This window comes from Pecten maximus, chromosome 3, assembly GCF_902652985.1.
Source record: "Pecten maximus chromosome 3, xPecMax1.1, whole genome shotgun sequence".
Classification (NCBI taxonomy): Eukaryota; Metazoa; Mollusca; class Bivalvia; order Pectinida; family Pectinidae; genus Pecten; species Pecten maximus.
The window spans coordinates 40,391,099-40,403,699 of NC_047017.1; the positions used below are offsets into that span (position 1 = coordinate 40,391,099).

General features: G+C 34.2%; 1 protein-coding gene across 2 annotated transcripts in view; it reads left to right on the forward strand.

Annotated features, from left to right (window-relative positions):
* LOC117324171 overlaps positions 1–12,268 on the forward strand; it is a 34,118-nt gene extending 21,850 nt beyond the window's left edge. The window contains exons 2-7 of one of the 2 annotated variants that reach the window (XR_004531918.1): positions 203–1,604; positions 2,215–2,663; positions 3,013–3,175; positions 4,427–4,595; positions 5,247–7,591; positions 7,625–12,268. Coding sequence is in view for 1 of the 2 variants with exons in the window: in XM_033879855.1 (XP_033735746.1) it covers positions 203–1,604; positions 2,215–2,663; positions 3,013–3,175; positions 4,427–4,595; positions 5,247–5,433 (2,370 nt within the window). In the remaining variant the exon portion in view is untranslated. Of the gene's footprint in view, positions 1–202; positions 1,605–2,214; positions 2,664–3,012; positions 3,176–4,426; positions 4,596–5,246 lie in introns of both variants that reach the window. The other variant, XM_033879855.1, reaches the window with a different exon arrangement.
* Positions 12,269–12,601: the final 333 nt, after the last annotated feature.

Consider the following 12,601-nt stretch of genomic DNA (forward strand, 5'->3'; position numbering starts at 1 on the left):
CATAAAGTGAAAGTGTGATATATATTTTACCATCCATATAATTACAGGTGTAACTGATCATGAGGGGGCATGCACATCAGTATCTGTTACCTTTAAATTACTATTCTATTATAATTACATGTGTGAATATTTTCATTCAGTTTCCAAAAAAAAAGAAGATTTCTGTGATGTGTATTATGATTTAATATTTTTATTTTTTCAGAAACTGACAAGTATTGGTCTGTGTAAAGAACATATAAAGACTGAACAACCTTCAGGTGAAATATCAAACAGTGAGATAAGTGAATCCAGTGACAGCAATAATGGAGCGACCAGTGAGAGTAGTGTGGGTAACAATAGCACGAGTAGTGACACAAGTCTCTCCCCAGTCAGGCGCGTGTTCAAAACAGTGACTGGCAGCAGTGGTAGGACTTACAAATTCAAACGTACACTAGATGATTCAGGGATAGATGTCGAACTGCCATCATCTCTGCTAGCAAAGCAACCTAGGGTGCATCTCGGTGAACGTATCGCAATATCTGGTGACGGCCACATGTACAGTGTTCAAAGTCCAGGCAAACATTCATCAAAAAATAAGAAGATGAAAGAAAAAAAGAAGAAAAGCAAATCAAGTAAAAACATAACAGAGACATATTTGCCCAGTCGACGAGTTAAGCGTGAAGCTAGTTTGAATGCTGCTGCACGTGTTAATATAATGTATGAAAAGGATGTGTCGCCACCAAAAGTCGGCAGAAAACCTAGTTCGTCATCTACTGCAAGTGCTGTTACTAAAAAATCAAATGTGACACCAAAGAAAAGTTTATCAAAGAAGGTTAATAAAGACAGTGACAAAAACATCAAGAAGACAAAGGGAAAAGTTGAATCGGGAAAATCAAAAGACAGAACAAAATCAGCCGTAAAAAGATTAAAGGTAGACAAAGAAATGAAAGGTAGGAAAGTGACACCAAATAAAAACGGAACATCACCCAAAAACACAAAAACTAAATCTATTGTATCTAAATACAAACGACTTAGTGGAAATAAGGCTAACAAAAGTAGTGATAGGACACTTAACAAGACAAAGAAACTAGATAATAAACAAACAAAGAAGAGGAAATTTTCTGATAAAGATCAGATAAAGTCAAAAACAAAAAAAGTGAAAACGGACACTCAAAGGGCAGCGAGAACGGATTTGTCTACAGCCCCCAAAAAGCAATACCCTGGTGTTCAGTGTATGGGCTGTTACCAACATGCAATGTGTTCATCTAAAGGGAAGTTATATTGGGGAAATTCTGACTTTGGTGAGGGTAAGGAAGGAGAAATCATATCGGAGGAGACAGGTTGTCACCTCGACTCCAGTCCACCCTCCTACACCAGCGTGCCGCCCCATGTACAGATTGTGGAGGGATCACCGTATGTGAACACGGTGGTGCCACACCAAACTTTGCCAGCTTGTCCGCGCTGTGCACAGAGGAGCGGCCTGATCACAACCCCACCCTGCCAGTCCTATACACTGGGAGGTCTCGGCAGCATCAGTTCTGTACAAGTGGTGTCATATCCACAGCATTTTGGCAGCTCTTTCCCAATAACCTACCCTACCAGCCACTCAGCTCTACCTCACTGTGGTAAGTTCACCTTATGTGTAGCCAAATCTATTAACAAATTTATTACCATTATTATGTCATTGTTCCTTCTATTTAGTTTTTAGGACTGTCAAAAATATTTGTTTTTGGAATTGGGTATTATGAATTCGTAAGATATATAATAAGGTAAATCAACTTAAACAGCTTCCATAGTTATTTTATTGGGGTATGTGAAATTTCTCTTAATGTTTTGTGGCAGCATTTGTTATATTACAAAAAAATGCCTTGAACCATTTGCAAGGTCACAGGGGGTCAAATGTGTTAAGACACTCCATCAACCTCTTGATTAACCACAGCCTAAAAAAATCAAAATATTTGGCATAAAGGTTTGATTTTCTTGTCATGACTCTTCAAGAGAAATGACCTTGACACATTGCTAAGATCACAGTGTTCATATTTGCTCAAACACTCAAATGATTTCTTTCTATAATTAACTTTTGATTGCATGGAGAATTACCAAAGCATTGAAAACCTGGTGAGTGATGCAGACCAATTAGTCCTTTTGTTCTGTAGCACAGTTCATACTGCATTTCTTGTTTTGCGTTTTATACATTGATGTATAAGACTCTCACATGGTTTTACATTTATCTAGGTTGCGGAGCATGTTACAGTGCCTCTGGTATCTACTATCCCTCGACAACTACACCCATGCCCCACCAACCCCTTCCCCATGACACCTGTCATGGAGCTCCCACCTCCATACACGTCGCAGAGTCTGAGGAATCTAAGAGTGATGTGGACATTGATGTTGGTGAGCCAGACGACATCAAACCTATCATGTCCTCTGTGACCCTCAAGGAAACGAGCAATGAAAAATCGCAGAGGAAAACGTCAGTGAGTAGTATGAAGGGTGGCTCACAGAAAAAATCAGCAGATAAAAAGGTCACCCTTCAAGAATCCAAAGCAAAAAAGGCAGCGGAAAAAGTGTTTGAGAAGCAAAAAAGTAAGGAAATGAAGAAGAAACCAAAATATAATAAGAGCATATCTCGCCATGGATGGGAGTTCGATGGAGAGCCAGAGAGAAAGAAAGTCATGTCTTTGGTAGGTGTTAAATTTCTCTCTGAAACGATGTTTTAGGTTGAAGATCAAATTGATTTATATGATGTAAGCAAGATTTTGTTGCTTTGATTTGCCTACTATTATTTGGTAACATTGCTGTCACTACAAGCTGCTATACAGGGTATTCAGGAAACCTAATCAACTCCTTCATGGGTATAGTGGGGGACTAATTATAATCCTTCAGTTTTCTTGTGCAACGGCCAAAGAAAAAAACTTTGTATTGAAAACAGAAACTGGCTTCCATTTAATGGTCCAGTATGAATTTGAGAAATTGAACAAAGTTATCTTAATATTATTATCGTCACTTAATTGTTTTGCTTTTGATTTAAAGTGGCTTGGAATGTCTGTGGAGACTAACTGTTACCAGGCTATCCGCCATGTTGATGGTGACCTTATCAGAGTGAGAGAATGTGTCCTGTTGTGCTCCGGACCTAAAAAGACAGACATTCCATATGTAGCCAAGGTGACCAACTTCTGGGAACATCCACACGATGGTAAGATCTTCTGTCAGCTCTTTTGTGCAGAACAGAAAATTAGATGATGGTAATATAGTGAAATAAGAATGAAAATAGTGTGCATATTTAGCTTGAGGCCATTCAAAATAAAAATAGTGTGCATATTTAGCTTGAGGCCATTCAAAATCCACGAATTTAGTCCATATGGGGATAAATGATGGGAATTATGTCATACAGGATCACATTAACCATACAAACATGATAAGGATTGTGTCATTCAAAGTAATGATATCCTAAAAAGGATGATATAGTAATAAATGATTATTTTGAGATGATAAAAAGTATAAGTAATGATAATGATAAAAGATAATAGTTCTTTATACATGTGACAGAGATGATAAGTGATTACCAGTATTTGTATAGGTGAGATGTATATAGGAAAGACGATAATAATTATATATACACACGTGAGATGATAAGTGATTATTTGTAAAGGTGAGATGATAACAATTTATACAGGAAAGGCGATAATGATTATTTATTCATGTGAGATGATAAGTAATTATTCATATAGGTGAGATGATGATAACAATTCATATAGGAAAGACTAATTATTTATACACATGAGATGATAAGTGATTATTTGTAAAGGTGAGATAATGATAATTTTATTTGTATAGGTGAGATGATAACAATTTATATAGGAAAGACGATAATAATTATTTATACACATGAGATGATAAGTGATTATTTATATAGGTGAGATGATGATAATAATTATTTATACACATGAGATGATAAGTGATTATTTATATTGGTGAGATGATGATAATAATTATTTATACACATGAGATGATAAGTGATTATTTATATAGGTGAGATGATGATAATAATTATTTATACACATGAGATGAAAAGTGATTATTTATATAGGTGAGATGATAATAATTATTTATACACCTGAGATGATAAGTGATTATTTATATAGGTGAGATGATAATAATTATTTATACACATGAGATGATAAGTAATTATTTATATAGGTGAGATGATAATAGTTATTTATACACATGAGATGATAAGTGATTATTTATATAGGTGAGATGATAATAGTTATTTATACACATGAGATGATAAGTGATTATTTATATAAGTGAGATGATAATAATTATTTATACACATGAGATGATAAGTGATTATTTATATAGGTGAGATGATAATAATTATTTATACACATGAGATGATAAGTGATTATTTATATAGGTGAGATGATGATAATTATTTATATAGGTGAGATGATGATGAGCCTCCTGTGGTACTACCAGCCAGAACACACAGAGTCGGGACGGAAATCTCACCATGCTGACTGTGAAGTGTTTGCCTCCAAACACAAGGATGAGAACAGTGTGGCATGTATAGACGACAAGGGCTACGTACTGACATTCGCAGAGTACTGCCGGTATGGATCAAGCCAGTTGTGTTACGTCTAGTTAACCTAGAAGATTTTATATTCTGTGATACTTTATTTGCTCATTGTCAAAAGAATTGAACTGGATCTCTAGATCATTCTGCTTTTTCCCCATACTCCTTCGACTTGTTACTAAAAATGTTACAAATATCCACTCATAAAATGTAATGGTTTCCCATGTTATTAAATATTTTATATTTTTGCTGGTTTGACAGAATAGACCAGTATTTATATTGATACTGTGTCATACAGCTGAAATTTCAGGTAGATTTGTAATATTGGAAGAGCTTGAGAATCCATTAAATGTCCTCTATATATGTCATATGGCATATATTATATGACAACTTATGATTAATTTTACCTTGACGAGCGAGTGATGCACCAATACATTTTATCAGGTAGTGACAAAACCAATTACTGTCAAATGATCCATCATCAGAACATATCATTCATTTTATATTCTAATCATTTTCACAGTACGCTGTATATGTGTTTACTTGGTAAACATTTTTTTTTGAAATTATTGAGTGCCTCTTATGTAAATAAGGCAAATGGGCATACTTTGCAGAATATTGTATTTAGATTATGTAATTTTTGTATCATGTGAAAAATATATTCAAATTATCATTGTTATTTTGTTAGGTACCGAGCAGAAGTACAGAGACAAGAAAGTGGAATCCCCCCTCAGCCTAAGGTTGTGCCTAGTCCAGAGGATGATTACATCCGCTGTGGAAAGCTGCCCCCACAGGGATGTGACCCCAACAATGTCTACCTGTGTCGACAGGTGTACGACTTCAAACTCAAAAGAATACTCAAGAATCCATCCTGACAATTAAACAAACCCTACAGAATGATGTACAACCTCAGGGAATCTTCTCATCAATATTCGTCATCTGTCAACATTCATATCCCAGATATCTAACTACAGAAAACTTTAACTCTCAGTTTCAGTCATTCTCAGAAGTATCCTTATACATGTGGTCTTAGCCTAGTTGGGTTTAAACAGTTGTATTAACAATGACTTTTGTCAGGTTTATTTGACTAGTTGTATATTAGCCAATTGTTAAATGGTATTCCATACTGGTCATGATTAAATGAAGCTAGTTTAAATTCAGTTTTCACATTTATTCCTGGAACAGATCCGTGCCATATTCAGTCTGATAAACTCACATATTCCTATGGGTATCAAATCTCCCATTTTATCTGTTCAGAATGTTATATATTTAGTCCATTAGTAATGTAAAAAAAAATCCCACTTTAGCACTGAATTATCAGCTATCTCTGCTGTGATTGCCAATGTTAATAGTAACATTAAGGATTGAAGTGACATTATTTTCTGATGTGTAGTTGATAATTCATTGCCTACAAAAACAAGAAATCTTATTTGATTTTTTTCAGCTTCACTTTCCTTCCCTTTCAGCCTATAATGTCAAGTGTATTGCTTTCATTTAACCGAGTTGCTTGCTTTTGTAGCATTATTTCATTACAATATTTTACTTTTTATATCGTCTAAATTACGCCCAATAGAATCTCTATTTTGTATTATTTTAACCTTAATTCTGTTTTTTACTTAAAATTGAAAGGTTCCTTACTTTTGACTGTATAATGTAACTGGGTTCATACTCTCTGTAACCATTCCCATGCTCAAACTCAAGACTGTGTGTACTAAAGCTCACATCTGTGTTGGAGAATCCTTAATAAAAATGTTTGAGAATCCTACATAGAAAGGAAATACATTTTTTTTAAAAAAAATTTTTTTTTTTTTTGGTATTTAGCACAGACTTATAATTTTCCATTTGTAATGTTGCTTTTAAACTTTGCAGAATCGGTATTAGTTACAACAAATCAGTTTCTGCACTTACAGTAACTAAAGTTGAGCAGGAGACGGTTTTGTGAATGCCTTACTCTTGACTGGTATCCATTCTGCCCATTTTTATCTTGCTGTCATCCACTGTTCTTGTCTGTCCCCTAATAGATCAGACACTCTCCAGTGTTTCCACTTAGTATACACTCCCTAGTCCTAATTGGTGGTTATAGTTTGGACTTTGGAAAGATGAGATTTGAACTACTACAAAGTTGTACAGAGAAGACTGGACATTGTACATCATTTGGTAGGGTTTGGATTTGCCAGAGCGGAATGCTTGTAATATTATATGTGTGTTAAATACACTATTGAGTGCAATAACTGTGAGATGCCTTTTACATATTTTATTATTAACAATATATTGTTGTTTTAATGAGGGAGATTTTGTGGTTTTTAGTAAAAAAAAACAAGATTATGAGTAATGAAATGTGAACCGATATGGTCGATGAATTAATATACACTTGGATTTGTAAATATGATGTCTTAATGATGAGACTTAACATTGTACTTAACATGACACCCAGCTGTAGCCAGTGTGTAGTGTATGTCACAGGTTATACACACAAAATCAGAGAGAGAGAGAGAGAGAGAGAGAGAGAGAGAGGAGTATCAAAGTGTTCAGATGTAACACAGTAAATAGAAAGTTTTGGCATGCTTGTCCGTTATAAACTATTTTGTTTAATGAGTTGATGTATGTGTGATCACAGTCTGAGGTGTACAATTCACCCCCTCCTGTAAAGATACCTATTTGTGAATATTATGTACTAGAGAAGAGTCTTTGCCTTACACATTGAGATGATTTTATTTTTGTGATGCACCTGTTTCAAAATATTTTATGAGAGTACCAATATTGTGTGATAGATAAGTGTCTCCTGCATGTTGAATTATTATAAAATTATTGACCAATCACGTTGTGTCTATTATAGAGCTGACCAATCACGTGGTGTCTATTATAGAGCGGACCGATCATGTTGTGTCTGTTATATAAATGACCAATCAATCATGTTTTACATGGGGGGAGGGAGGGCGGAGTGTTATATGCTCTAAAACATGTATAGTTTGGTTATTTGATGGCTTATGCTTTAAAACATTTATGGTTTGGGTACAAGCAAAAACAAAAGAGGTCTTTGTTTGGGTACAACCAAAAACAAAAGAGGTCTTTTTAATAGTAACATACTTCCTTAGGTAGATTTAAGTCCTGGGTAGTGTTATTGACTGTATGTATGTTGGTGCAGGATCGAGAGATACAAATGTATGGTGTGTATACATGTACAGGATATGTCTTACCTAGTATGGTTAGATGTTGTTATATTACCGTGGAAATCCTTGTTCTGTTGGTAGTCATTGTTTTAAGTATACAGATTATGGCTCCTGCATGCAGTTGTGTATCGTTAGACAGCCAATACCTAGTCCCTTGTTGTGATTGTGAATATTTTTGTCTTATTAAGTTTTAGATATTTCCATTCCGTTCTTTTAAGAAAAGTATAGAGGTTATATTTACTGTGAGGTGTTATGTCCTTTTTCCAGTGCTTGTATCCTACATGTACCGAGGTCCAAGCATTTCCCATTGTAGTATTTTTAATTAGCTTTACAGTAAAGAAGGCAATAAAAGCAAGTTGTTTTCCTTACCCAGAAGTAAAAAAAAAACTTTGTGATATTTAAAGTATGTAGGTCATTTTCAAAGGAATTTATTTTTTGTACAGATGCATTGGTACACTTTTCTGGTAGCCTTTTTACTTCTGTTATGAGAGACAGTATACCTAGTGCACTATGTACGTCCACATAAAGAGTCCTACCTGAAACGATCGTATGAAAACTGGTGATATTTTGGTAACCTGTAATTATTTTTGACGGCTCTATTACTTTTCTAAGAAAATTACAATAAATAAGTAAAGACTTTACTTTTCTTTAAAAGTGGAGAAAATGATGTTAGGTTTGACTAATGATGTCTTATTAACAATTGACACACGCACTCATTGTTATGTAATTCTTTTTCAGTTGATAAAAAATGATGAATTTTACGCTAAAAAGAGTTACAGCATCTCAATATAACGAACAGCATTCTTGTTCTAAGTCTATACAATGTGGACTCTAAAATCTTATAACCTAAGAGGCCTCAGTTTATTTGCCCTAATGAATTTTTGTGTCAACGGCTGTTGAGAAAATAATGACAAAATAATGATAGAATATTGATAAATATTCATAACCTAAAACCTCACTGCACTGATAAAGTATAATGGTAGTAATTCTGGGGTCTATAGTATCTTGAGGAATGGTATGATCCTTTGAATATCAAATAAGGCCACATATTCTCAGCTATATAGTCTATAATGGTTCTTTGATACAGTTTCGAAATACCCCTTCACACTAGCTGTTAATATTACGTATTTGTATACGTTTTAGATGTGTAATCTAGTCATTTATTAAAAATTCAGTGTAAAGTATGATTTTATGTAGAGTTTATAGAAAATAACAATTTGTTCACACATAAAAGATTCACATATATATTATTCTAGAGATCTCTAGAGATAAATGCAGTAATTCAAACCACTTACTGTTTAACCAGGGCCCAGTTCTATCAATATTCCTGAACTTACCATGGTAAGGAAATTTCTTAACTTAAAATTTCCTAGAGGAAAGCATTTCATTATTGAAAGAAGGTTCCTTAATAACTTTTAAAAAATCTTAAAGCATTACAGAATGTAATGAAAAGTTTCAGAACTTAGAATTTTTTCTTAAATCTAACAATGCTTTCGTATTAAAGAAGGAATTTCCTTAAGTTAAGGAACGTTGATGAAAATGGAGCTAGCTCTGATGTCTGTACTGGTACTATAATTATTGCCTTCACATCCCTACACTCGATTAATCTTGGTGGAATTTTACTAAAATCTATAGTTTCTTTCTTTATTGTTCAGGCAAATGTGTCTCAGAATTTATAAGATTATAATGCGAAGGTGTCTTGCATACTGTTGTGTGTTGGTGAATACCTGGCATGTTGTTTTGTGAGGGTGTATATATTGGTGGAGAGGAGATTTTAGCTAGTATTAAGTGTACATGGTGATATAAGCTCCTGGTGTGCTGTGATCTATTTAACCCTTATCATTTTCTCTTTGTTGCTATAGATAATTTGTTTTTGTTGTTGTCTGTTATTGTATCCATAGTTTTATCACAAAACCAGTGTTTGTTATAGTGGAGAAATTGAAAAATAATGTTTCATCTAAATCATATTTGATATTTTTATTTCAAGTTTTTGATGATTCATGCATGAACATGTTAATTTCTGCCACCCTTTATTACAAGTTAATAATTAGTACAATTTCTTGGTGATTATAAATTAAATGAGGTGTAAAGTTGATAGACATTATACAACATTATACAGAGTGTTGATATTCATTAGTGGTAGTTTTTTTTATGGCATACATTCAACATATACATGTACTAGTAGTGAACTAATTTCCAGTCTGTTTTGCTGAAGAGAACTAATTTCTCCAGTCCCCTGGAGTTAATTTAATGTTTTAATAAATTACTAATAAATGAGGCCTAACAGGGTGAATTATTATAGATTATGTCTAACCTTTGAAAATGATTTTTGTCTGTTTATTAGAAAACTTTTTTTCTGAAAACAATTGTTTTCTTCTGTACCCTGGGTTCATTATTAACACGTTCTTCTGTAGAATTTTTTTTCTACCCCTTGGGGTTAATTTTATTCTGCTCTGTATTTTATGGACATGGAGTTAGAGTACCTATTCAGGTTAGATGTGGAATATTCAAGTGCTACTCAGATTTTAAGTTTTAACGAGAGGCGTTTTGTGAAGAACTGTTAACATTATGGACTCTGATCCTGATGTGTGGTAATTTTGTATATAACGTTAACATCAGTCAGAGGTACCACTAGATAACCCGAGTGTGATTGGAATTATCAATATATATATGATGCAGCCGATACCAAATTATAAGAACTGTGTGTAAGAATTACTTTTCCAGGGGATAAAAAACCTTAATACTGAAGTGAACATGATGAGCCAATCTATTCACCAAGGACTGTCAGAGTTGTATCTATGCATGAGCAACTATTACATTATTCAACAGTTCCCATACACAGTGTAGAGCACCTGTTACATAGAAGAATCATAAATCATTACATTTGTACATATATGTATTGTAACAAACACACAACATGTTAGATAGAGACTCTACTTATTTATTTCAATGCAAGTTTTCAAGAATCATAATGTATTCTTTGTACACATATTTCCAAAGACTGTATTTTCTATACATGTACCATGTAGGTCACCCAATAACAGTACTCTACGCCCCAGAACCAGCAAGGAACATTAACTTCTCACCCAACTATACAATTTGTTACTCAAATCCAATTATGTTTTTGAATTATTGAAAGTTGTTTAGGGGAAAAATTAATTAAAATGCAATTACATGTATAAGAAACACATTTGTAAGATAATATTCATGTTCAGTCATTGCAGACAACAATGAATTTGTGGTATACGCATTGTGGTTATGTCATTCAGCTGTTACTGGTATGCCTGCCTCTACAAATTACAGCAACATTGTTTTTTATCGTATGCCTTGATTTTATATAGAAGTTGTCCATGGTTATGTCCATATAAGGAATTGCCCATGGTTTGTCATGTCCATATAAGGAATTGCCCATGGTTTGTCATGTCCATATAAGGAATTGCCCATGGTTTGTCATGTCCATATAAGGAATTACACATGGCTTTCATGTCCATATATATACACTTGTGTAAGGAAAATCTCATGGTTAGTCATGTCCATATAAGAAATATTTTGTGTTCATATACAGAGAATTGCCCATGGTTTTCCATTTCCATATACCGGTAAGGAATTGCCCATGGTTTGTTATGTCCATATAAAGAATTGCCCATGGTTTGTTATGTCCAAATTAGGAATTGCCCATGGCTTGTCATGTCCATATAAGGAATTGCCCATGGTTTATCATGTCCATATAAGGAATTGCCCATGGTTTATCATGTCCATATAAGGAATTGCCCATGGTTTATCATGTCCATATTAGGAATTGCCCATGGCTTGTCATGTCCATATTAGGAATTGCCCATGGCTTGTCATGTCCATATTAGAAATTGCCCATGGTTTGTCATGTCCATATTAGGAATTGCACATGGTTTGTCATGTCCATAATAAATATCATATGGATAGTCATGTCTATATAAGGAATAGCTGATGGCTTGTAATGTCCATAAGGAATATTCCATGGATTGTCATGTCTATATAAGGACAATCCTATGCTGTTTGCCATAATTTTTAATGTGCATGTACATAGGTATTGCCTTTAATTTGTTGAACTGTAATGTGCAATACTGAGTCCTTGTTGTATAGCTGTGGTAACACGTCACTGATGTTTGTATACCTTTTAACTTATCGTAAATTAACACTGAGGTAATCCATAGTTAGAATGTGTGGTGCACCAGTGACCTATTGATTGGAATTCCAGTGGGCTAGACTAAAAATCTGAAATTTATCCTGAAATATCAGAGATCAAAATTTTGAATTATATCGCATTGTATCAATGAAGAAAACTTTACTCATTCAAGTGACGGGCAGTAGCCTAAAAATTTGATCTTTGATGAATTGGATGTTTCCCAAGAGACCTACAAAGTTGGACAGTTTTGATATATTATACACGTAACAGAATACTTAGGGGAAATTGTTGCTTTTGCTCTGTCTCACTGGGACATGTGTCATTGATACAGCTTGTTGCCATGTGGTTAGACACCAATAAACATACTACACAGACAAATATGTGTCTCGTTATTAATAAAACAAAGGACCAGAGGACCTGTATCGCTCACCTGGATATTTCATTGACTGTGAAAAATCACTACATGACTACAGTATGTAGACATTCTACAATACTACAGTAGACACATTGTTTATGCAAAAATGTGTTCGCTTCAACCATTGTTTCTTCAGGCCAAAGTATGCCGCCTCTTATTAATACAAATGAGGTCCAGAGGACCTGTATACCTGTATAAGCTGTATCGCTCACCAGGACATTTCAGTAACTGGCAAAACACTGCAATGCTACAGAAGACCCCATGTTATACAAAATTGGTTTCTCTTCAACCATTGA